The sequence below is a fragment of the Papio anubis genome, chromosome 1 (assembly GCF_008728515.1).
Source record: "Papio anubis isolate 15944 chromosome 1, Panubis1.0, whole genome shotgun sequence".
Classification (NCBI taxonomy): Eukaryota; Metazoa; Chordata; class Mammalia; order Primates; family Cercopithecidae; genus Papio; species Papio anubis.
This window is the reverse complement of record NC_044976.1, coordinates 25,092,047-25,117,608: the sequence shown is the minus strand read 5'-3', so window position 1 is coordinate 25,117,608 and position 25,562 is coordinate 25,092,047. Positions and strand designations below refer to the sequence as shown.

The following is a 25,562-nucleotide window of genomic DNA, read 5'->3' as shown; positions in this document are numbered from 1 at the left end:
GAATTACTTGAACCGGGGAGGCGGAGGTTGCAGTGAGCTGAGATTGCGCCACTGCACTCCAGCCTGGGTGACAGAGCAAGAATCCGTCTCAAAAAAAAAAAAAAAAGTTCAAGTAGTGAGATATAGAGCAAGAAGTTTAAGTGTCCTTTCACTCCCGAGAATTTATTGCTTTCTGCCTTGATTAATGTTTCTGTGTCTGCTAGCAACTCTATTAGACAGATATATGAGGACAGGAGGCATAGCTGAGTCATCTTTATTCCCCTAAAATAGGCATCAATAAACAATTACTGAAAGAATCAATCAGTTTCAAACCCCTTGAGCCTGCACATATTACACTTTTAGACGTCAGTGAGAGGGTCTGTTCAAGAAAAGTGACATTTTTCCAGGAGGACTGGTAAAGGTATGTCAAACACTGTTTCCTCCCACCTTCATTAAAGAACAACAAAAAAAAGCATCTACTTCTAGGTACATGAGGCGTCTGGTTTCTGTTTTAGCAGGGTCTCAGAAGGAAATGACTTTTCTCTGAAACTGTAGACACCCCACCTAGCTGTGGCATTGTTAGGCCTCAGGGTAAACAGGAAACTTCCTGCCTTGGGCCCTTCATGTCCTTCTCCCAGACTATTAAAGAGACTGTTAATAGGATGGTAAAAGGACAGCTGCTGGTCATAAAATCAGCCCATTCCTTAGATCCTCAGAGAACAACTAAATCCCTGCAAGGTCAGAGAGAAAACCTTGTCCAGCTCACACCAGGTGCGCCTACCTAGCTGGGCTCCTGTTACAGGGTTTCTGGGCATGATGAGATCTACTGTGAAGGTTAAGCTGAGACTGCCAGAGCAGTGACATCACACCTACTCTGTGGGGTCTGAGTCACCTTTTCCAGTAGAGGAATAATCAGTCCTGATTATCCCCCAAAAGGAGGCAAAGAGGAGAGCGAAGAGCCCAGTGCTCCTACCTCGGCAATGAAGAGCTGAAACAGGACCCCAACACTTCCTGCACACAAGGTGGAAGTGTCTGGATTTGCAGCTGTTGGCAAGGAGAAAGGGATCAGTTTCTGCCAACTAACTGGAGGGACACTAGGGCAGGGGTGATCATCGTTTGCCAAGAAGGGCACTCGGTGTCTTGGCAGAAGGCAGAGGGCTGCCCCGATCTGTGTGTACATTTTCAGAAGCATTTGACTCTGGACCAAATTCTCTCAGCTGTGCTAGTGCTGTGGCGATGGATGGGAAATGCTTATTGGCCAGGCTGACCAGAAGCTCCAACAGAGGGTACTGGGGCTCAGCCAGGAGCTTCCCTTCAGCTGGCAAGTTTAGCTTTCTGTCACGGTCAAAGGGAGTGTGTCAAAATTCCAATTCTCGAGGCTCTCTAGAAGCTGCTTAGGATTACCCATCTGTTTTGAAGAGTTTCTGCTTACTGGATTTTTTGGCTTAAATGGGAAATAAAAGAGGTGATGGATGATACAGAGCCAAACTCTCATTTGGCTCAAGGAATAGGCAAAGGTAGCTCAGCAGGGGTCAATGATCTTACTTCCATTATAGTGGCAGGCTTATGACCAAACTGGGGCCAGGAAGCAGGGCAAATACCATTTCATTCCACCTTGGACTTAACGTATGATTTACCAATTCCTGCCGCTGTGCTGGCGCCTCTGACCCATGTCGACCGATCAAGTAAGCAGGCACCTGAGAACGGGACGACAGGTGCCTTATCTGCCAGATGTCACTGCTTTCCCTCATTGAAAGGAAAAACCACCTAAGTTACTCCCAAGAGTTGCACTCGGGGGTGGAGGAGGAGTTTCTTCTAATTGCTGAAAACATGAGAACTGGATATTTTCTCCTAAAATCCCACGTTTAAGCCTCTACATTAGCATTTAGACTGGGGTGTTTCTGTTGTTTAAGGCAGTTCTTAAGATCTTAGAGCAGAAAGGGACCTACAAGAGACTGTATGGTTCACCACCACCCCTTGAAGAATATCATCATTTCCCACGGTTTCAGAGATGGTAACTAAGGTTCTGAAAACTCTCCCAAGTCACATGGCTGGTAAATGGGGTTTTATTGAGAGGACTAGAATCCAGGGTTCCTGATGCTTTCTTCTTACCCTTTTTCCCCCAACTGGTTTACATTATTTTAATTTTTTAAAGTTATTTTAGTTTTTGCCACGAGAAGGGAAGAGCATGGAAAGATCTGTATTATTTTTATTTTTTACTTTTTCTGAGACAGAATCTCACTCTGTTGCCCAGGCTGGAGTGCAGTGGCACAAACTTAGCTCACTGCAACTTCCGCCTTCCAAGTTCAAGCAATTCTCATGTCTCAGCCTCCCGAGTAGCTGGGATTATAGGTGTGTACCACCACACCTGGCTCATTTTTGTATTTTTAGTAGAGACGCGGTTTCGCCATGTTGTTCAGGCTGGTCTCGAGCTCCTGGCCTCAAGTGATCTGCCCACCTCGGCATCACAAAGTGCTGGGATTACAGTGTGAGACATTGTGCCCGGCCTGTATTATTTATAAAAAGGTAATTCATTGCATGTATAACTGTACGAAGTTTAATTTGCATATCTTTGTAAGATTTTTTTCATATAAATAAAAATAAATGCACAAATCATAAAAAAATTCATCAGAAACAATGTCCCATTTGGAAAAAATGGTCCCACTTTACTACTCCCACTACTTTGTTCAGGCCTGTACCATCTTGTGTAGACCGTTACCAGCCTGTCAGCTAAAGCCTTTGATGAAATTTACACTTCAATAAATTGACATTTAAATTTACACACAGGTCAATGGTAGGTTTAAGACTGCCTCTGCTATGTTAATTGACTAGACAGATCCAGGTGTACTTTAAACTTGGAATAAGACAATCTTCACTTACAGAGAAAATAGTTATCTAAAATTTGCCCTCGCCAGGACCAGACGGGGCTCTCTAGTGGCTGACACTTCTCCCATCCCTGACCAACTTTCAAGGAGAAAAAGATAGATTATAAAGGACATAGTAATGATCCCAGGGCAGCACAGGCAGTTCCAATGTGTATTTTTACTTTCAGACCCCTGGGTTAAGTCGGCTTCCAGCCTGTCCCTGGAGAGTCCAGGTCATGTCCAAGGCAGGAAGTTGCAATGTAGGAGTAGTCCCAGGAGCCAGTAAGTCAGGAAGTAGCCTAGAATGTATCGTGTGACTGGAGAACAGGTTTTCCAGCGATACAAAAGTCCCATGATAGGATTTCTGGGGACCTTTTGTCCTGGTGGGGAGTCCTCTGCAATAGGCTTCCAAGGCACAGTCTTTAAGGATCTCAACAGCGGCTCTTGATCCTGAAGCAAGTGAGCTGGAAACCAGTACACAATAGGAGTGGAGGAGCCCAAAAACCTGGTGAGAACCTAGAAATCATGAGAGGGGAATACCCAGACATTTACTGGAATGTCACTGACTCAAATTGGACTAGCCTGGGGACTTCTTCACTGCTGGGTGAACTATGGTCACCCAATGTATTACACTGGTAAAGAAACTGAAAACAGCTTAGGATCCATCTTAGAAAGATGTATGTAACAGCAGACAGGCATCCTCCATGTTACAAATAAACATAGCTACAGACTACTTACATTAATTACTATTAAAATAATGGGCCAATGAATACTAGAAACTCTGTGGGGTCTAATTTTAGCCCAGGGCCTGGACTCTAAACTCTGTGATATTGATTTGGGGCTTGGGAACCTGAGGTGGTTCCCTTATCCCATGGGATGGCAAAGCACAGGGAAACAGGCAGAAGACCCATTGCTTGAACATTCTCTCTCCTACTGGAGTTCAGAAATAAGTTTCCAAATGGTCTCCCTCAGCTAGCCTGGAAACTTTAAGCTTTGCTGGCACTCATTCTGTGATTTAATCTAGCTGAAAACACAGAATGCTACTTTCTATTTTCTCTGTCTCTTATCCATACAGCTTGGAAAAACTTTAGAAACAGCCAATGTGCAACTCCAAGAGGAAGAAACTGTTAAGAAGAGGTCAGCATGGGGAAAAAAGACGTCCCCAGGGTGATGCCACAGCCAATAACAGAAAATCAGATATAAGATCAAATCCTTCCCATCCTGCTCTATCACCACCGCCACCACCCAAAACATTGGTTAAGGTATCTCCTCTGGAAATTGGGGGACTGCCTGAGTTGAGAAGCTCCAGAAGTCAGCAGTCAAGAAACCAATATGGATATAACTGTATATTAGGAAAAAAGATCCCAATATACAACTGTATAAAAGATTCCTAATATACAGTTATATATATAACTGTATATTAGGAAAAAGAGACATCCTCTGTGCTTATTCTTGTATCTCAGTCCAATCAGGTCCTTTCACAACCTTCGTGTTTTTGCATATGCCCTTCCTTTTACCTAGAATGTTCCTCCTCTGCTTCTTATATGGAAAATCTCATTCTTTAGGACCCAGCTGAAATATGACGCCTTTCTCAAGTACTACAGTGAGTTACCTACTTCTTCTTTGCCTTCATAATACTTTATCTGAGCTTTAAAAAAAAAAAATATCGCTGGGCGCGGTGGCACACCTGTAATCCCAGCACTTTGGGAGGCCGAGGTCAGGAGATCAAGACCATCCTGGCTAACACGGTGAAACCCCATCTCTACTAAAAATACAAAAAATTAGCCGGGCGTGGTGGCGGGCGCCTGTAGTCCCAGCTACTCGGGAGGCTGAGGCAGGAGAATGGTGTGAACCTGGGAGGCAGAGCTTGCAGTGAGCCGAGACCGTGCCACTGCATTCCAGCCTGAGCAACAGAGATTCCATCTCAAAAGAAAAAAAAAAAAAACATCTCAGGCTGAGCATGGTGGCTCATGCCTTTAATCCCAGCACTTGGGAGGCTGAGGCGGGTGGATCACTTGAGGTCAGGAGTTCGAGACCAGCCTGGCCAACATGGTGAAACCCCATCTCTACTAAAAATGCAAAAATTAGCTAGGTGTGGTGGCAGGCGCCTGTAATTCCAGCTACTCGGGAGGTTGGAGCAGAAGAATCGCTTGAACCCAGGAGACAGAGGTTGCAGTGAGCTGAGATCGCACCACTGCACTCCAGCCTGGGCAACAGAGCGAGACTCCATCTAAAAAAAATAAAAATAAATAAAGTAAAATAAAAGAAATCTCAAAATAGCACTCCCCTTTCTATCCCATTATACTATTATTTTATGTTAAATGTCTGTCCTCCTGTTTATACTATACCATGAGACCCCGTAAGGCAGTAATTTTGTCTTTTTTTTTTTTTTTTTGAGATAGAGTCTCACTCTGTTGCCCAGGATAGAGTGCAGTGATGCGATCTCAGCTCACTGCAACCTCCTGGGTTCAAGCAATTTTCTGCCTCAGCCTCCCGAGTAGCTGGGATTACAGGTGCCTGTCACCACGCCCAGCTAATTTTTGTATTTTCAGTAGAGACGAGGTTTCACCATTTTGGCCAGGCTGGTCTTGAATCCCTGACCTCGTGATCTACCCGCCTTGGCCTCCCAAAGTGCTGGGATTATGGGTGTGAGCCACCACACCCAGCAGTAATTTTGTCTTATTCATGTTTCATCCTTAGAGGTCTGACCCAGGGTCTGGCACAAAGAATACCCCTAAATAGTCATTGAATGAATAAATTCAGTATGGATCACTCAAATGGGAGATGTTAGCTGCCTTCCCTGTCCTTGGCCAAGGGGTTTTGCCTGTATTCACATCTTTATCCCAGTCAGGAATCCACCTCACCTGAACATGCATGCACAGACCTCCAAACAGCAGCAGCACTGCAGCGTGGACCAGGTACACAAACACCTTAGGACTGAGGAATCCAAGATTGGGCTTCTCTAGGGTCTTATTGTTCTTGCTCCTTTGCAGCCCAAGTGTAAGGCAGAGCCAAGGGTGGGTGGTCACGTATGTCCAAGTTGCCCAGACAACCAGTATAGCCACTGGTGCAGCCAGTAGAAAATTGGGCACCTGCCTGAGCTTGTAGTATTTCAAAAAGCCAACATTCCAGTAGACATCCTGGATATAGCTGTATATTAGTGGAACATCCCAGAAGCACCAAGGCGGTTCATTTCCCTCTGCAATCCGGTAGCCCTTGTCTACAGCTAACTGTACCAAGGGCTCAGGAATGGGGCGGGCTGAGCCTGGCAGACAGAATTGGGTGTAGGCATAATACTGAAAGAGGGCAAAGGGAAGGCCAAGTGTGAACACCGACAGAAACAGAGAGGCCATCAGCTTAAAGAGCTGTCTCAGGGGATTCAGCATCGTAAGAGAAGAGAAAAAGCCTTGGCACTGAGAATGCATGAGGAAGCCAACACTGACCAACCCATTGGAGCGTACCCCAGTGGCAATGGCAAAGAGGAGTCCACTAGTCCAGACTCGGCCCCTCTCCAGCTGCCCCATGGCACTGAATGTCAGGAGGGCAAACAAAGCTTCTGAGTAACCAGCTGCCAGGAAGACATTGGCAGGGCTGAGACAGAAGAGCAGAGCTGCATAAAAGGCCTGGCGGGGACAGTGCAAAACCAGACAACCCAGGTCATGAAGTGCAACTGCAGCCAACATGAAGAACAAGAAATTGAGTGATGCTACTGAAATCAGCAGGCAACTGCGCAGAGTCAGTAACCCCCGTAAGGGTCGCAACAGTTCGGTCCCCACCATCAGGGCCAAGGGGAAACCAGGAAAGAAGGCGAAGTTGTGCTCATACAGGTAGCCATGCTCAGCAATGAACAAGAAGTGTTCAGCATCCCAGCGAGACAGGCCACCCAGAAGACCGTCCACAAGTTGGTCCACAAAGCCTGAGGGGGCCAGGCGAGGAGGAGAGAAGGCTTCTGCGTGGTGATCTGGGATGATGGCATTGAAGAGGGCCTGTGGAGTAAAGAAAAACCAGGATTTTGGTTGAGTAACTGGAAGAAAAGAATTGCCATTTAATAAAATGAGGAAGAAGGCCAGGCTCATGCCTGTAATCCCCACTTTGGCAGGCTGAGATGGGAGGATTACTTGAGTCCAGGAGTCCATGACCAGTCTGGGCAACATAGCAAGACCTTGTCCCTATAAAAACTAAAAAAAAGTCTCAGCACAGTGGCTCACACCTGTTATCCCAGCACTTTGGGAGGCTGAGGTGGTAGGATCACTTGAGCCCAGGAGTTTAAGACCAGCCTGGGCCAACGTAGCAAGACCTTGTCTCTACTAGAAATAAAATAATAAAAATTAGCTGGGTGTGGTGGTACATGCCTGTAGTCCCAGCTACTTAGGGGGCTGAGGTGGGAGGACTGCTTGAGCCCAGGAGGTTGAGGCTGCAGTGAGCCGTGATTGTGCCACTGTATTCCAGCCTGGGTGACAGAATGAGACCCTGTTTCAAAAACACTCAGAACTCTTCTTGAGGACTGAACCCTGGACATGTTAACATCTGAAGGTTAGAAAGAGGATGAAAATCCGGTAATGAAGAAAAAAAGGAACAGTCAGTGAGGTGGCAGGGAACCCAGGAGAGCATTAGAACCAAAGGAAGAAAAGGAAGTGATCAACTCTGTTAAATGCTGCTGGGAGGTCAAGTAAGATGGGGGCTGAAAACTGACCACTGGATTTAACAATGTGAAAGTAACTGGTGACTTTGACCAGGGCTATCTCAGTGGAGGGGAAGAGACAGAAGCCTGCCTAGGCTGGGTTCAACAGAGAATGGGAGAAGAGAAACTTTGAGGAGTTTTGCCTTAAGGGGAAGCAGACAAATGCGGTAGTAGGTGAACAACAACGTGGGGTTAAGAGAAAACTTTTTTTAAGGTGGGAGATAAGGGTGTGTATGTTAGTGGAAATAACCCAGTAAAAGGGTATGCAGGAGAGAGGGAATTGCAGGGTAGGCAAAAAGGGATGGAATCTGCTACAACGGTAGAGGAGCCTGCCTTAGAGAAGAGGACAGACAGTTCATCCAGTCTCCAATCTTCAGTACTGAAAGCACAAAGGTGCAGAAATGGGTAGGCTGAAGAATGTGGTGGGCACACATGGAAGTCTCCTCTAAAGCCTTCTATTTTTCTGAGTTGTCATTTAGGAAAACAAGTTGTTACATGTTACATGTTTTTCTCTTTCCTCAAATCTCTAACACCCCCAGAACTCACTCTCAAGTGATAGCCTCTTTTCAGGACACGGCACATATCATCTTCATTAATAATGAAACCACCAGGAAATCAACAGAAGTTGTGCTGGGAAGAGTGACAGTGAACCGGGGGCTAAAACCGTCAAGGATTAGCTGTCACTGACAGAGACGATAGCAGCAACGATGGGTAACTTAGGGATATAATCTGATGGCTTGAGCGTTAAAGCTGGAGGTGGGGGGATGATAATCACATTTACTGTTAAATGTCTTTTTGCTGGCCAAGTGCAGTGGCTCACGCCTGTAATCTCAGCACTTTGGGAGGCTGAGGCGGGCAGATCACGAGGTCAGGAGTTCGAGACCAGCCTGGCCAACATGGTGAAACCCCGTCTCTACTAAAAATACAAAAATTAGCTGGGCATGGTGGTGGGCGCCTCAGCTATTCCGGAGGCTGAGGAGGGAGAATCATTTAAACCTGGGAGGCAGAGGTTGCAGTGAGCCAAGATCACGCCTTTGCACTCCAGCCTGGGGCAAAAGGGCGAGACTCCATCTCAAAAAAAAAAAAAAAAAGTCTTTTTGCCCTATTAGATGGTCAGCTACTCAAGAGAAAAGAGACCATGTTTTTTTACACTTACCATCTAGCCCAGTTCTTGGAACGCAATAGGTACTTTAAAAATTTTTGGTGGTTGAATGAACTGCCTAGAGGAAATATACTGTTTCCAAAATTACCACCTGAATTAGAACCCAGCTGTCCTGGTTCCCTATCCTGATGCTGACTTGCAGCATTGCTCCTTTGGTCTGCCAGTAACCCAGCTGATGCTGGTTGAAAGACATCACTGAGTAAGTCTCCCTAGCCTGGCAACAGGAGCATAGCCCCATTTTTAAGGCTTTTTAAATTTTGGTCAGTTTCCTTATCAGGCCACTTCAAACAGTAAAAACAAACAGGACAGGAGTGACAGTCACAGATAAACAGCCCTAGCCTGCAGGTGGACACGTTTAACTAATCTCGAAACCCAGCAGAGTCTGCTATGCCTTATATAGTGGGGAAGGAGAGAGGAAAGTTTCCACAAAGGGACCGGTTATGAGCCTCAGAGACAATGGTACTGGCATAAAAGGCACACATCATTATGTGAATCTAACACCCCTAGGGTGTCGACATACATTCAACAACATTCATTCATTTATGAACATACTGAGCTAGGCACCAAGCACTGTGCTAGGCAGCAAATAATTCATATATACACAATATTTTATTAAAATATGTATCAAGGGGAGCCTCAGAGGGGAAAGGGAACTGCAAAAGGGCAAGTGCACTGAGAGTTGTGAGTGGGTGAGGCAGGAAGGGGAGGCACTCGGGGGAATAGGAGGAACCATTATATATCCAGATGGTCTCACGACTTGCACATTGCCATGTTTTTCCCACTCAACTGACTGATACAATGCTCAGTCTCCTGGTAAGGGGGACATAGGGCAATACTTTGAGCTGTCACACCCTACAAGCATCTCTGGTTACAGAACATCACAGTCTGTTGGAGAGACCACTAGCTCAGGAGTTAGGAAACATGGGGTCAAACTCCAGCCCTTCTCTATCTTGCTGTGTGGCTTTGGGGATGTCACTTAACCTTTCTGGGCCTCTGCTGCTTCATGGGTAAAACAAGATTAACAGACCATTTTTCTAAGATTCCTGACCACTTTTCAGCTCTAAAGTCTATGTCTCTGTGGTTTCAACCACATGGAGGGGCACACCTGAGAGGTGGAAAGGAGATGGGGACTCTTCTTACTGCCTAGTCCAGTCATGTAGCAATGACACATTCAGGACAAAGGATGGGAGACTGACCTGCAGCATCAGAGTCAGGATACGGCAGCTGACTGCAAACCTCAGCACCTCCTTCCGGGATGGGTCCTGGGGCCACATCCTCTCACCATCAGGAATTCAGGGGTGTTGCTACCAGGATTAAGCTCCCTCAGGCCTCTAAACTCCAAAGGAGGAAAATGTCACATATCGAGTGAAAGCAAATTCTTGAAAGCATTCTTCACTGGAACCTCCCCTCTCAGAATTACTATGACAAACTTAACCAACCACCTAACTTCCCAGATGAGGGGAAAGCATCTTGACAGCAAATGGGTTCAGTAGGTGTCACTTTGAAGCACTGAATTCTCGTTGGGAAAGTTCCATACAGCTAAGCAGGTAGCTGGAAAGTTAAGGTCACAGAAAATCTTTTAAAGTCTATTGAATGTACCTCTGCAGGAACTAAAGATCTGGGTTCAACTCCTGACTATCACTTACAAGTTCTCATTAGTCCCTCTGAACCTCAGTTCTTTAGATAAAAAATGGGAGCAGACTTTTTTTTTTTCCTATCTCACAAAATTGTCATGATGGTGAAACAGACCAAAGTGTGAAGTTCTACTCAAATCTGTGTTGTGGTTGCTATTATTTAGTGTGTGCCCTTTTCCTCTTGCCCAGAATAATAAACTAGGTCCCAAACCAGAGTCCCCAAAGTGGGGCATAAAACCATACTGGAAGACCATAATGACTCCACACTGTAGCTTAGCTCTCTGATGTGTGTTCAGCTGGTCTGTTAAATTAAGTGGGGAAGGAAAAGAAAACCACCACTCAGCAGGACCTCAGCCAGCTCACACTGCTGAAACAAACTGAGGGTGAACACAGAGTAGACTACCAGGGATGGAGAAAACTGTTATTTCCCATCTCTTTATTGGGATGGTAGCGGTGTATAAACAACTACAAAGCCACTCCGAGGCAGGGAATGCACCTTAATCTTTTATAATTCCCTGGGCTAAAAGAAGTCATAATAGCTCCTCAAGAACTTTCAAACACCAGCCTGGGAAATTCGAAAGGAAAGCAAAAGCATCAGTGGCAGCTCATCAATTTGGGGTGAAGAACTATGCCCAAAAGGAAAAAAAAAATTTGAACTGAGAAATTTAAGGAGGAGGGCTGGAAGACTCTTCTCTTATTTGGCGAATACCTACCAAACCTGTATCACTTGTTTCTGGAATTCTCTGATCCTCACTAGACAGTGTGCTATGCTCTCATTACATTCTGCCCTATTGCCTTTATTGTTTTGCTTATTTAAGTTGCTAAGGGCAGGGGCTTTATATCACAACTATATCCCAGGGCCTAGAACACAAACAGGCATCTTAAACTTGTGTTCTGAATGAAAGGAAGTGGTAGGGACAGGATACAGCATCATCAGTTCACTGACTCTAGATATGAAATCACTGCCCCAAGTATTCTTCCCACCATATCTCACGTCAACAGCATGACGACAAAGTCACAGGAGAATAAAATTTCCCCAAAAAGGGAGCCAAGTTGGCCAATGGCAACAGTACTCTTTCCTTGGCACAAGGGGGCGCCTGCTGCTTACTCCATCGCCAGGAGACCTAGAGGAAGGGAGGGGCCCCCAATTCCACGCCGGTTGGCTCACGAAAATTCAGTTCAAAGGCAAGCTTCTGAAAGCCCCAGAGAGCAGCGGTAGTCTGTGAATCTACCCTACGTTTCCAACGTGTGACTCGCTGAATCGAGAGAAATCACGGAAATGGGCATACCCAACCTCACACGGCTACTCCTTCCCTATCCTAGGGCGAATTCACTCTTCTTTCCTCTTTCTTGGCTTCCCACCCGCACGCAGAAGAGAAGTTGGGAACAGAAAAGCACTCAACCCACCTATGCCATTTGACCATGCTTGCATTCTTCCTTTCCTCTCTCGAGTCAAGCTCTAGCCTCAGCGACTATAGATGTGTGTAGCCCCCACTTTGCTTACAGGTAAACCAAGTAAAAACAAAGCCAGTCAATTCTCCCTCTCAGCTAATTGCCAGCCTCCCTTCCCAACAACCCCTTTGCCAAATCACAGACTCTTAACTGGCAGGACACTTACAGATCAACTAGTTTCACTCTTCAAAAATTTTCCCGTGAGATAAATAGGCTCCAGAGATCTCATCAGACACGGCGAGGCCAGTGTAATTACCATCGCCATTTTATGGATATGGAAACTGAGGCTCACTGGGGTCAAGTGACACACCCAGGGCCACTTAAAGATGCTGTCATGTTTTTTGCTTCTTAAACCTCACGGTACCAGCCCGCATCCCTCGCCAAAGGGTATGCGCCCTTTCCGGGCCAGGATTATGACCCAGGTCACCCAAACGCCTAGCCCAGTACCTCCATGCCACAGTCTGCCCTTGCTGGGTATGCCTAGGGTAGTTGGGCCCTATCTGAGAATCTGGGACATCCTGTTGAACTGCAGCTCTGGACCCTCTGAGTAAGACCAACACCCCCAGCGTGGGCTGGAGAAGTCGCTCTGACCCAGGGTCCTCAGAGCCAAAGGCCTCGTGGGCCGTCCCGAGATAGGGGCTGCCTTCTGTGAGCCCAGCCGTGTCCGCAGCCCGTTTCTGGCCGGCTCCGTCTGGACACAGTCCCTTCTGGGTACTAATCATCGACTCTCAACCCAGATGGGCCACGGCCCAGGGACCGCTCCCGAGGAAGCCTGCGGAGCCCCACCAGGCCACAGGGCCGGAAGCAGGCGAGGGCGGGAGGCTGGAAAGGAAGAGGCGGCGCCCAAGGCTGCTATGGCGGAGGGGCGGGGCTGCCCGCTTCTCCGGGCCTCTGCCTCATTTCTACCGGCCTCCAGTTGATAGCTTCCCTCCCGCCAGAACTCCAGGGCTCCCAGGCTGGCGCCAGGTCCTCAGCCCGGCCCGTCCCGACCTCCCCGGCGGGGACCGAACCTTAGCTTCTCCATCCGGGGCCCACGCGGCCCGCGCCTGCGCGCTGGCTCCGCCGACGGCTTCCCCGCCCCCCTCCTGCCCGGACTTGGAGCAGCCCCGCCTCCCTCCGCGGCGGCCATGTTGACTCCGGGCGAGCGGGGTGGGGGCCCCCGCTCGGCGCTTCGTCTTGTAGCACCTTCCCACCTTGGTGACTCCTGAAGAGTTTCCTCGCACTTCTCTCTTCTTCAAGGCCCCCCGCCACCCCGCCTTCAAATAGTGAGCCGAGGCTGCTGTCTCACAGTCAGTGCTCTTGCCCCAGTTCCTTCCCGCTGACGTTCACTGAGTTCCCGGTGTGGGCCGAGGCTCTTGTAGTCGGGGGCTGACCCGCAGCCTCTTCATAGAAGCCAGAGCCGCGCTCTTCCTGCTGTCAGGCAACAATAGCTCAGCACAGGGCCTGGCACACAAGGGATGTCCTCCGAATAGCCAAAGAAAAGCATTCTTGGGGTTTCTGTGGCCGGCAGTGGCACCCTGCGTTTTGGGTGTGAAGAAAGTGGGGGATCCCCCTGATTTTCCCCTCCTTTAGCTACCAGAGACCTTCTGTCCTAATTCAGTCCTCAGCCCCACCTCAGGTGGCTAATGAGGATGGCGAGGAAAACCTCAGAGAACACCCCCCAGGCCAGGACTCCTTTCACCTCCCTCACCCAAGTAGTTTCTCTCATAGGAAGTGGGGCCAAAAAAAAGAAGAGGCGAAGTCAAAACCGTCTACTGGGGGGAGCGGCCAGTTTGTACCCTTGTAACGGAAACTGTTAGAACAACTTTGCACCCTTCTTAAAGGAAACAGATGATAAATCCTTCTCCGTTGGTGGATTTCTTGTTTCTCAGGATTCCAAAGTCTTCTGTGGTTTCAGTTATCTGCTCTCCAAACGAAGCCAGGGGCCGGGTTAGCCTCTGGCCACAGCCTGGCTCAGGGAGGGGTTTATCTTCTGCAACAGCTACTCATGTGGGTGGGAACAAAGAGATGGTTGCTACCTCTCCAGGCGAAGACCAGCCCACATCAGTCTGTGGGGGCCTGGGACTGTATCTCTTGACTCTTCATAACTCATTTCAGGCCCTGAGACCTAAATTGCCTTCAGATATTTGTTGTGTGCAAGGTGAAGAAAATGCAAATCACATTTAGTCGTCGTGTGTTGGAGAAGGGGGAAAAAATGGAGTTTCATGGCCCTTCCCCCAGGTTTTTCAGTGCCACGCACTTGTTCTCAGCTCCAGAGGTCTGTGAGTGACATGGCAAAGCCTGGGGGCACGCTCGTGACTGGAGCCTAAGGCTGTGACTTGAATCTCTAGAAGTCCACCATGAGGCTCCAAGCAGCACTCTCTTTGCAAAGACAAAACTGAGACATGAACTGTCCTTGCTGTGTAAATTCACAAGGGGAAAAAGACGTGCATTCTCAGGGTTCCCTCTGTCCACACCAAATTCTCTCAAAAATCTATTTGTAAAAAGGCCAGGGGTCTCTCAAGACAAGTCAGAATGTTTTTTAAAAGCTCAGCTGTCACCCTGTAGAGGTAGAACTTTATCCAGATTTTCAGCTGTACTTTCCTGCAATTTCTCCTTTCCTTCTCTGCTACCCAACCCCCTCCTCTTCCGCTCTGTTTCCGTTTCATTTTCTGACTTCTGCTCTGACAGGAAAACAAGGAAGCTGAATCTTGTGCTCTCAAAGCCCTGACTCCCTGGTATCAGATTGGAAGAAGGCTAGGTGGTATAGGAGGGGTTTCTAGGGCTCCAAGGCTTTGAGTAGTAAAGGAGTCAGCCTCTCAGTGTTCTTGTAGAGTCTGCAGCTAAGATGGAGCCTGCATCTACCCAGGGAGCCAGCTGAGCTACCAGAACTGTGGAAAGCAAGTGAGACAGAGCCATATCCCAGGCTCCAGAAAGACTCCACACTTCCCAGACATTTCCATTAAGAAGCACATATCCCACATCACCAAGAAACAGTATCACATGCAAATCCCTAACCCGAACAATGCAAGCAATGCATTACTATTCTAGAAGCTTAGGATTTAAGAGGGTTACATCATTTCTGTTCTTTGAACTTGCCTCATTCTGCTCTTGCTATTTTCCCTGCTTGAAGCACTCTACTTTCAGACCACCCTTTGGCCAGTCCATTATGTTTGGGTCTCAGAAGAGATGTCACCTCCTCAGAGAGGCTTTCCCTGTACTATCCCATCAGTCTGTTCTTTTGTTTGTTTGTTTTTGAGACGGAATCTCGCTCTGTCGCACAGGCTGGAGTGCAGTGGCTGGATCTCAGCTCACTGCAAGCTCCGCCTCCCGGGTTTACGCCATTCTCCTGCCTCAGCCTCCCGAGTAGCTGGGACTACAGGCACTGCCCCCCTCGCCCGGCTAGTTTTTTGTATTTTGTATTTTTATTATTTATTTATTTATTTATTTATTTAATTTTTTTTTTAGGCGGAGTCTTCACTCTGTCGCCCAGGCTGGAGTGCAGTGGCACCATGTCGGCTCACTGCAAGCTCCGCCTCCCGGGTTCGCGCCATTCTCCTGCCTCAGCCTCCCGAGTAGCTGGGACTACAGGCGCCCGCCACCGCGCCCGGCTAATTTTTTGTATTTTAGTAGAGACGGGGTTTCACCGTGTTAGCCAGGATGATCTCGATCTCCTGACCTCGTGATCCGCCCGCCTCGGCCTCCCAAAGTGCAGGGATTACAGGCGTGAGCCACCGCACCCGGCCAGTTTTTTGTATTTTTTAGTAAAGACGGGGTTTCACCGTGTTAGCCAGGATGGTCTCAATCTCCTGACCTAGGTGATCCACCCGTCTCGGCCTCCCAAAGTGCTGGGATTACAGGCTTGAGCCACCACGCCCGGCCTTTTTTTTTTTTTTTTTTTAAAGATGAAGCCTCACTATATTGCCAAGGCTAGTCTGGAACTCCTGGGCTCAAAGGATCCACCCACCTTGGCCTCCCAAAATGCTAGGATTACAGGTGTGAGCCACTGTGCCCGGCCTCCGCTTTCTTCATAGCACTTAACACCATCTGCTTGTCCTGTCCATGAATTTTATTTGTTTCAATGTCTGTTTCCCTCTTCTGGAATGTAAGCTTCTGAGTGTAATGGAGGAGCAAGGGCTTTGTTCACCAATGTATTTCCAGTGTTAGAACAGTGCCTTGCACACTGTGTGTCTTCAGTAAAGATATGGTCAATAAATCAATTTCTTTAATCCTATACCTCTGTTTTATGGATGAGGGAGTTAAGGATCACAAAGGGGAAGTGACTGGCAAGAAGTCACATAGCTAGTGGTAGTGATGGGACTTGAATTCGGGTCTCCAGCCTCCCAGGCTGGTTCTCCCACTCCACACTATTTTAATCTTTCACAGATTTACCTCTTTCCCTCTCTTCCTTTTTTCCCATATGACTAATAGTCTTTACGGGCTATGCTAAGATGGGTACACCAAGTCTTAACAGCTCCAACCTACTCTTTTCCTCCATCAAAGTCCTATCTTACCGTTTGATTTGTTCAACAGTACAGGAATGCCTACTATGTGATGGGATGATGATGCAACACTGAGCAAGACAGAAACAATCCTTGCCTTGGTGGAGATGATATCTACTTCATAGGATTTATAGTGCTTGGCATACAATGCTCATAAAGAACAGCTGTTATAACTCACTACAAAAAAGTGATTTTCCCACTGAAGGTGTAGAGAAGGAAGTTACGTGGTTCTCACAGAACACCCACTTCCCTGGAGAAACTGACAATTCATTTCTCTCTGTAGCTGCCTTGCCGTGCTCCTGCCTCCACTTCTAGAGGTGGCCTTGGCCCTAGACTGGTTAGAGGACCGGCCCAGTGTACCTACTCTCAGCAGTTTAGTTTCTAGACGCTACACTTTCCATGGCCCCAGTCCTATGGAATTGGAATAGCTGATCCTAATCTGGGATGCTGGCTCTGATGTCATGCCATTGTGGGGCCAAAGTGACCATACTGGCCTCTGATGAAAAGCAGCTATGCTTTTACTCAGGAACTTCTTATGCTACCTTTTGCTGTGGGATAAAAAGGCACCACATCGGGCACGTGGCTCAAGCCTGTAATCCCAGCATCTCTTTGGGAGGCCGAGATGGGTGGACTAACAGGTCAGGAGAGATCGAGACTATCCTGGCTAACACGGGTGAAACCCGCTCTACTAAAAAAATACAAAAAACTAGCAGGAGGTGGGCCGCAGTCCAGCTGCTACTCGGGAGGCTGAGGCAGCCCATGAACTCCGGGAGGCTGAGCTTGTAGTGAGCTGGAGATCCGGCCACTGCACTCCAGCGCCTGGGCACAGAGCTGTAAACCCGCCCCAAAAAAAAAAAAAGGCATTCACAGCAGTTTCTTAAGGATGTTGGTGACATTTACATCCATCCTGACACTTGAGGTGACACCAGTCAGGTGTCATTTACCAAAAGCATCCTTTTTGGCCTCTGCCTGATCACTTGAAGATGCCCATCCACCCAAGGACAAAGACTCTGCCTTGCCTGCAACTGCAGGAGCCAAACACTCATCATTTAAAGCCCATGGTCACTAGATATTTTTCACCCTTCCTTCAGTGTTTGCCTTTCAATAGTTAGAAAACCTTGACCCCACTGAGAGGCCTAGTGGGAAGGCCTTAGCCACTTGGGGGTGGCAGTGGCTGCAAGGCAAAAGAGCCAATGAGGTTTAGAGTATTGTTTAGGCTGGACTTGGCTGCTCTCCAGCTATGAAAGAAGGTTAAGGTCATTTGGGGGGTGGGGAGGGAGGAGCCTGGGAAAAGAACTACTGGCCACACCCCTGGGTTCTCTGCTGGCTAGGTTCTATTTACTTCTCAAAAGCAAATTACTCACAGCTCACTGGCCAGCAGTTCTCTTGGCCATGGTAACTCCAGTCAGAAACTGGAACCAGGCTAGGCTCTCCCTGCATTGCAGGAGAGCAGATGAAAGGAACCCAGGAAACCGAACTCCTAGGTAATGCTCCACACACAGTCCAGATATGCACTTTCTAGACTAGCAAACGGAGCTCGAGACCCAGAACAAAAATAGCCATTAGCAATATTGCTTACCAAAATTGTAGATATGAAAAACTTCCCATTTAACTTTTTCTAGAAGAGTCCTAGGAAGGCATCTTGGTTGACAAAGGTTTTCCTTTCTCAATTGAGAAATACTAATTATTCAAATCCTGTTCCTGACCCAAATATTAACAGCCACACTTAGTCTGATGAACACTTGATTGAAATTCTTAGGACAATTTTACCTTGTGTTAAAGACAATAAAAACAAATCTTGCTTGCTGAGCTCCACAGCTAGATCCCTTACTCCTGGTTGGGTTCTCATCCAGAAAGGATGGACATCCAGAAAGACAGGACATTTTAGCTTTGGCATGTTCAAAGTAAACTTCCAAGCAGGGATGACAAGAAAGAAGGTAGTGTGGCATATTAAGAAAAGCATGATCCTTGGAGTCAGGTGGAACTTGCTTGGTGTATGAACTTAGTCTTTCACTTTTCTTAGCCTCTTTCTTCAGCTGTAAAATGGGAGCCACATACTGACTTCACAGGCACAGGATTGTTGTAGGATTGTGATGTGTTATGTCCAGAATGTAAGTAGGTACACAATAGAAAACTGTTGTTTGTTTCAGATTTCACTTCTAAGTGTCCACAGTAATAGCATTTTTTCTCTTACTGCTTCTGATTTCTCCTGAGGAACTTGAGGCTTCTCAGTTTCCCTAAGGAAGGGGGTGAACAGAGAAACTATACATTGTGACATTAGCCTCATAAAAGCAACTGCATCTAGCCAACATTGACAGTATCATTCAACTACTACTTAAGTAGATGCTATATGCCAGGCTGTATGTTAGAACAGGGATGCACCAGAGAACAAAATAACCCTCCCACCACCCTCAATTTACATTTCAGTGGAAGGTGACAGGTAAGTATAACTTGTAATAGGCCAGATGGTAACAAGTGCCACAGGAAAAATTAGGCAGACAAGGGAAATGTAGTGGGGGGGCAGAGATTGCTATTCTAAGTAAGGTGACCAGGAAAAGTCTTACTTATGTATTTGGACAAAGACTTGAAGCAGCTGAGGACTTGAGCCATGCAGTTATTTGGTGAGAGTAGAAAGTACAAAGACTCCAAGGTGGAAACATCTCTGTACAGTGGGGTGAGCAACGGGCAAGACGGATGGTGCAGGAAAGGTAGAGGTAAGCTAGATAACTCAGGGCCTTGTAGGCCACTTTGAGTCTGGATTTTTACTTACTCAGAGCCAGAAGCACTGAAGGCATTTTATCTGACTTACCTTTTGTAGGGGTCCTTTTGGTTGTTCTGTTGAGAATAGGTTCAGCCAGGCAAAGCAGAAGCAGGGAGGCCAATTTGGAGGTATTTCAAGAATCCAAGATATAACAGTGTCTTGAACTACAGTAGTAGTGCGGGATTGAGGATTACTTTATGAAGAGTGCTAACAGATTGGATGTGGAAGTGAAAGAAGTCAAGGATTTTTTTGGCAAGTGATAGAATGGAGTTGCCATTTACTGAAAGGAAAACACAAAAAACCAAAACTATGGTAGAAGCAGGTTTCTAGTGGGGGAAGACAGGACATTTTAGCTTTGGCATGTTCAAAGTAAACTTCCAAGCAGGGATGACAAGAAGATGGCTGAATGCTCTAGTCTGGAGTCAGGGAAAAGAGCCAGTCCAGAGATATTACAAGTGATTAAGTTGGAGGTTGCCTCCAGATAAATGGTTGTCTTATTTTGGACAGATGCCACTATTTAGGGGAGATCTCACACTAAGGGAGGTTTGCAAAAACAGGACTACCTCCTACCCCCCGACAAAGGTCAAGTTTTAGTTTGAAAATAAAAAGCTTCACAAAAGTCTTACCAAGATTTAATGTACATTTATTCTTAACACGTGGAACATATAGTATAAAGATTTCATACTGAATAAATGATATTCATTAAGCCAAAAAAGGAAAAAAAGGAGGAATTTACATCAAGTTTTAGCTACATTGTTGAAATACAAATATGCAGATTTTATCACTGAAAAAATCTCAATTGTGTTTCTTCATCAGAACTTCAACTGAACCTAGAACTTTTTCACACCTCGATTAGAAAGAAAACAAAACAAAACAAAAACCCAGAAAAAAATAAACTATAAGTTGATTGGCTGCTGAGACAGCAAGGACTTTTTACAGAGACCTGTACAGCATCGCACCAAGAAGGGCGATGTCTGGCAAGAGATTAAATAGCTGTGTCTCGCTTTGTGCAGGTCACCAACTTGTTAACTCGTCATACTATAAAGGGGTAGCTGGGATGAGGACCAAACTGTGGGGATCCAAGGGTATGTGCAATGTACAACGTCATATATATACACACGTGGCAGCGCAGCCGCTGCAGCTAAAGGTTAAAACCAGTTCTAAGAGGTGATCTCAGGGTTATTCATACAATCAAGGAGGAGAGAAAGAGGTCAGGGTGTTGTAGGTTCACACATGATACTTTGGGGGAAAAGCCTTTTTTTTTCTCCTCAACGTTTAACTAAAAACATTTTTAAAAACTACAGCTTGCTGCTGACCCAGCGTTTTCTCTTGTTTCCATGTGAGACATTATTATTACAGTATGTTTACAGTATCAGGTGTACAGTACAGTACATGAAAGGGTCTACACTCTACTGCACAGGCCTCTCCAGTGAACAGGGTCTGTTCACAACTGCGAACTTCTTGGCTCCTGCAAGATTGTGAATGTACAACAATAAACCACACACAGTTCAGCAGTCACCTTTTTTGTCCTTCAGAATTTTTTTTTTTGTATTTTTTTTCTTTTTTTTTTTTTTTTACCATTAAAAACAGTTATGAAATGTGGCGTCCCGTTGATGCAAGGACTGGGAAAGCCATTTTTATTTTATTTTTTTTTCCCCAAACTCACTGTAAACAACAGTAACTTTGGTTAAAATAAAAAAAGTATTCTATGTAGGCAGAGCTTTGTCTTTTCAAAGAGGGTGGGGTGGGGTCCTGAGGGGAGTAAGGTGAGGACAAGGAACAGAAAGGCGTGAGGTGGTGGACGGGGGGAGGTGGAAGGAGGAAAGAGAAACAGGAGAGACTTTTTCCCAAGGGAGAAGCTGGACAGCACAGGGTAAACTGGATTCTGAGGTGGTTTTGCATAAATAAAGGGCAACAGTCAGTTTCTAAGTTCTCCACACACGCACACACACACAGGGGGGGAGGTGTCCCACGGCTGTCATGACTGGCCAATCAAAAACAGTACATCACAAATGACTTGTGAAACCAATGAGTTCATCAACGGTGATACCGAGATGTCCAACAGCCGTGATTCGTACAGAGTAAACTCTGAGTGGTTCTCGTCCACCTTGGCCAGGGCAAGCAGCGCGCGGGCAGCCCGCCGCATCATGTCCACACTAGTTGGCTCAAAGGGTGGGTTCTGCATGTGGAGGAGGCTGGCCTGGCTCTGCTGGAACTGCGTGGCGGCAAGGCTGTCCTCTAGGAAGCCCAGGAGGTTGCCGATACTGCCCTTCTGCACTGCAATGGCACGAGCTGCCAGGCTGTCCCCCTGAGCCAGGTTGGCCAGCAGTACCACAGCCATCTCCCGGCACACCGGGTTCTTTCGGTCACTGAGGAAGCGCACCATAGTGCTATACAACTTCTCCAGGCGACTGAAGGGGGGTGTGGCCAGAATCAGGTCCACATTGTTGTCCTGGATGCTGAGTTTGCTGAGGGTTTCCAAGACCAGTCTCTGCGGGGAAAGGACGGCATTGGGGCCCAGGGTGGAAAAGGGGTCCTGGGCTTCAGCTGAAGGGCAAACTGCCCAGTGTAGGAGTCCGTCCAGGACAGGCAGGCAAATGCTCTCGGGGTATGGGGATAGGTCCAACTGCCCCGAGATGTTGGCGAGTGTAACCAAGGTGTTTTCCCGGAGCATCTCCAAGCAGTCCCACCACCACTCCACTTTGTTGCAGCTCACCCCTTGGTCCTGTTCCTCCTCCTTCTCATAAGTTAGTGGTGCCTGCTTCCGTTCTGGGTGCTTGTGGTGCAGCAGGATCAGCTTGCCCAGGATGAGCAGCAGCCCTGGGTGTTTGGACATCTCAAAGTCATTGCCTGGCACAAATGACAGGCTTCGAATGGTATTGGAGACACAGACACAGCGCTTGGCAAGAGAATCCTGCCAGTCCAGAAGGGTACACAGTGGGGTCTCATCCTTACTGTGGGGTTCGTCCTCTAGGATCTTGATATTCCGGTGGCTCTGTGCTGGGCTAATGCCAAATGGAAACTTGCTGCTCTCCTTGATGGCCTCTGCACTCTTAGCTCCATCCTCGGTCAAGGTGCTAGACCGAGTAGACAACATGTCATCCATAGTGGCTGTGATCCGTTTTTCTGGAGGTCCATCAGGTGGGGGTCCCTCCTGGTCTGTTGTCCCTGGCGTACCCTCTGCTGTTGTCACATGCTTCCGGGGGGCTGGTGGGCAGGGTGCATGAGGCCGGGAAGGCAGCAGCTCTGTCTTGCTTTCGAAGTGGGTCTGGATATGCTCAGTGGTGTCCCCCCCACCAATCCGCCAGTGCAGCAGGCCACTGTCAAACTCCTGCACACGCCCAAGCTTATCTGAGCAGTCCACCACAAATGGGTCATTCTTCTGTACGATCTTTACTGGAAGCTTGTCAAACTTACTGATCAGCTTCTCCTCACTATTCTCTGAAGCTGGTTTGTCCTTGCCTGAAAAGGCTATCTCCTCATCATTTTCAACTACTTCCTCTTCTTCTTCCTCTTCTAGTTTAGGACCTAGAAGTTCTTCTTCTTCTTCCCCACCCTCCATGGGAGCTGGACTAGACACCTTGCTGAACCTCCCAGGATCCAGTAGCGTTCTCTGTCCTGGGTCACCCACCTCATACTCCTTTAAAATGCCAAAGATCTCAATCAGGCATCGTCGGAAATATTCTACAAGGAGCTCTAGCAACCCTGGGAGCTAAAAAGAGAAAGAACAGGAAATAAATTAAGGGATAAAAGTGGTCAAAGAACAGAATCCTTGACTTGAGAGACCTCCCCAAGTCTTCTGTATCAGCTGGGAGAGGCAGAGTTGCTCCTTTCCCAAAGGTTCTCCACAGAGCAAATTGTTCATCTTAATCTCTTCTATGCCCAACACAAAGTTCTTTCTTCTGCCCAACCTACCTTCACATAAGCCTATCTCCAGGAACACTAGCCAACAGCTTTGCACCTCACCCACCAGGGCCAGTCATCTCTTAGCCTTCTCTTTTCCCAAACAATCTTCTGCTGTTCTTCACCAGGCCAGTTTTCAACCTGGTGGTCACTGCCATTATCTCTTTTAGGACATTCTCTCCATCTCACTGCCAAGTGGAACCCAAGCTTAGGCATGGTGACTCAAGCTAAGAGAAGAGAATGCAATGTGGGCAGATGTTCATGGCTCTCTTCTCCAAGCTCCCCAATAGTCTAGGGGGCTGGAACTCCATGGATCTTGCAGCATAAGGAGTGGGATGAGGCTTCAGCTCTCCAAACACTGGTCCAAACTGGGGCTACAGAGACCCAAATTCCACCTTGGATAATATATAGGCCATTTATTTACCTCTAGAAGAAAACACTCCTCTCCAGTCACAATCTTTGGCTGAACAGTAGAGCAGATGGGAAAAAAATAAGGGCTTTCAAATTAGATCTAGGAGCTGGAAGCAGTGGCTCACACCTGTAATCCCAACACTTTTTTTTGTTTTTTTTTGAGACAAAGTCTCACTGTCATCCAGGCTGGAGTGTAGTGGTGTGATCTCAGCTGGCTGCAGCCTCCGCCTCCTGGGTTCAAGTGATTCTTCTCCTGCCTTAGCCTCCCGAGTAGCTGGGATTACAGGCGCCTGCCACCACATCGGGATAGTGTGTGTGGGGTGTGTGTATTTTTTTTTTTTTTTTTGAGACAGAGTCCCGCTCTGTTGGCCAGGCTGGAGTGCAGTGGTGCAATCTCAGCTCACTGCAACCTCTGCCTCCTGGGTTCAAAGTGATTCTCCTGCCTCTGCCTCCCAAGTAGCTGGGATTACAGGTGTGTCACCAGGCCTGGCTAATTTTTATATTTTGGTAGATATGGGGTTTTATCATATTGGCCAGGCTGGTCTTGAACTCCTAACCTCAAGTGATCCACCCACCTTGGCCTCCCTCCCAAAGTGTGAGGATTACTGGAGTGAGCCACCGCGCCCAGCCTAATTTCTGTATTTTTAGTAGAGATGGGGTTTCACCATGTTGGCCAAGCTGGTCTCAAATTCCTGACCTCAAGCGATCCTCCTGCCTCGGCCTCCTGAAGAGCTGGGATTACAGGTGTGAGCCACTGCGCCCAGCCGGTAATCCCAACACTTTGGAAGGTTGAAGTGGGAGAATCAGTTGAGCCTAGGAGTTTGAGACCAGCCTGGGCAACACAGTGAGACCATGCCTCTACAAAAAATAAGGAAGTTAGCTGGGGCCTGGAGCAGTGGCTCACACCTGTACTTTGAGAGGCTGAGGCAGGTGAATCACTTGAGCCCAGGAGTCTGAGATCAGCCTGGGCAACATGGTGAAGCCCCATCTCTCAAAATAATAATAATAATAATAATAATAATGATAATAATAATTAGCTGAGCATGTTGGCGTGCACCTTAGTCCTAGCTACTTGGGAAGCTGAGGTGGGAGGATCACCTGAGCCTGGAAGGTCGAGACTGCAGTGAGCTGTGATTGCACCACTGCACTCTAGCTTGAGTAATGGAGACCCTGTCTCAAAATAAATAAATAGCTGGACATGGAGGCTGAGGCAAGAGGATCGCTTGAGCCCAGAAGTTTGAGGCTGCAGTGAGCCATGAGGGCACTACTACACTCCAGCCTAGGTGCCAGAGTCTCTTAAAAAAAAAAAAAAAAAAAAAAAAAAAATTCTGGCTTTTCCAGGAAGTAGCTGTATAAAATAAAAATTCCTAAACTTTACAGGGTTATTCTGAGGTGTAAATGGGAGATGTCAAATACCTGGCATATGAAAATTGCTCTATCAAAATTTTTCCTTTCTCATGGTAGGCAATAATATGCAATGGAAATAAAATCAGGCTTAGGAATCAGACAGATTCTACTGACAGCTATGTGAACCTCAACAAGGGTAAGACTCTGAGCCTATTTACTCATCCCTAAATGACCATATCTCCTGTCTCTGAGGGCTGTTGCTAGGATGACATGAAACAGAATATTAAGGACCTGGCACAAAATAAGAGCACAATAAATGGTAACTATTAATAAGTCAGCTCCTTGATATACAGGTTGGTAGGTATTAAAGATGATCAAAAGAAAAAGAGTAGGATGATGCAGCACAAACTCTTTCCAGCACCTCTACTAGTGTGCACATCCTATGGAGGGTGGGTCTGAACAATCAGCTTTGTAAGAATATTGTTAAACAACCAAATCCCCCATCCACTCTACATCTAAGGACACTGGGATCAACAAAGGCCCCTACTGTTCAAAGAAGAAAGGGAAAAATGGAAACAATGTACTCTGCTCACTGATAAAAAGACCACAGATTCAGGCCAGGCCTGGTGGCTCACACCTGTAATCCTAGCACTTTGGGAGGATCACTTGAACTCAGGAGTTCATGAACCTGGGCAACATAGTGAAACCTTGTCTCTATTAAAAAAAAACAAAAAACACAAGATTCTTCTAGAAAATGTGGTGTCCTCACTGGCATCAATAGAATCTGCATTCTTACTAATACCCCAAAGTGTCTCCCAAATTCCTTTTGAAGTCAATCCTGTGTTAAGGTATCATGTAAACAAATTATTATTGCTCTCAAGATCCTG

At 47.1% G+C, this 25,562-nt stretch overlaps 2 protein-coding genes across 10 annotated transcripts in view; both read right to left on the bottom strand.

Annotated features, from left to right (window-relative positions):
- Nucleotides 1-237: 237 nt before the first annotated feature.
- Nucleotides 238-15,014, bottom strand: PIGV (phosphatidylinositol glycan anchor biosynthesis class V). Of its 7 annotated transcripts, none has more exons than XM_031665950.1 (5): nt 12,966-15,014; nt 11,728-11,819; nt 9,883-10,017; nt 5,708-6,829; nt 238-3,359 (listed from the first exon to the last, which is right to left on the bottom strand). In XM_031665950.1, exons 3-5 carry the CDS (start codon nt 9,958-9,960, stop codon nt 3,078-3,080), a joined length of 1,482 nt encoding a protein of 493 aa, XP_031521810.1. In that variant the 5' UTR covers nt 9,961-10,017; nt 11,728-11,819; nt 12,966-15,014; the 3' UTR covers nt 238-3,077. The 7 variants fall into 7 exon arrangements, with proteins under 7 accessions (XP_031521810.1, XP_009200916.1, XP_009200907.1 ...); XM_009202652.4 differs by lacking the exon at nt 12,966-15,014 and adding an exon at nt 12,783-12,911; XM_009202643.3 differs by lacking the exon at nt 12,966-15,014 and adding an exon at nt 11,939-12,776.
- Nucleotides 15,015-19,630: 4,616 nt separating this feature from the next.
- ARID1A (AT-rich interaction domain 1A) overlaps nt 19,631-25,562 on the bottom strand; it is an 86,181-nt gene continuing 80,249 nt past the window's right edge. The window contains exon 20 of one of the 3 annotated variants that reach the window (XM_021938090.2): nt 19,631-22,726. In XM_021938090.2, coding sequence (XP_021793782.2) covers nt 20,993-22,726 — 1,734 coding nt within the window. In that variant the 3' untranslated portion in view covers nt 19,631-20,992. The remainder of the gene's footprint in view (nt 22,727-25,562) is intronic. The other 2 variants (XM_031665941.1, XM_031665940.1) reach the window with 2 other exon arrangements.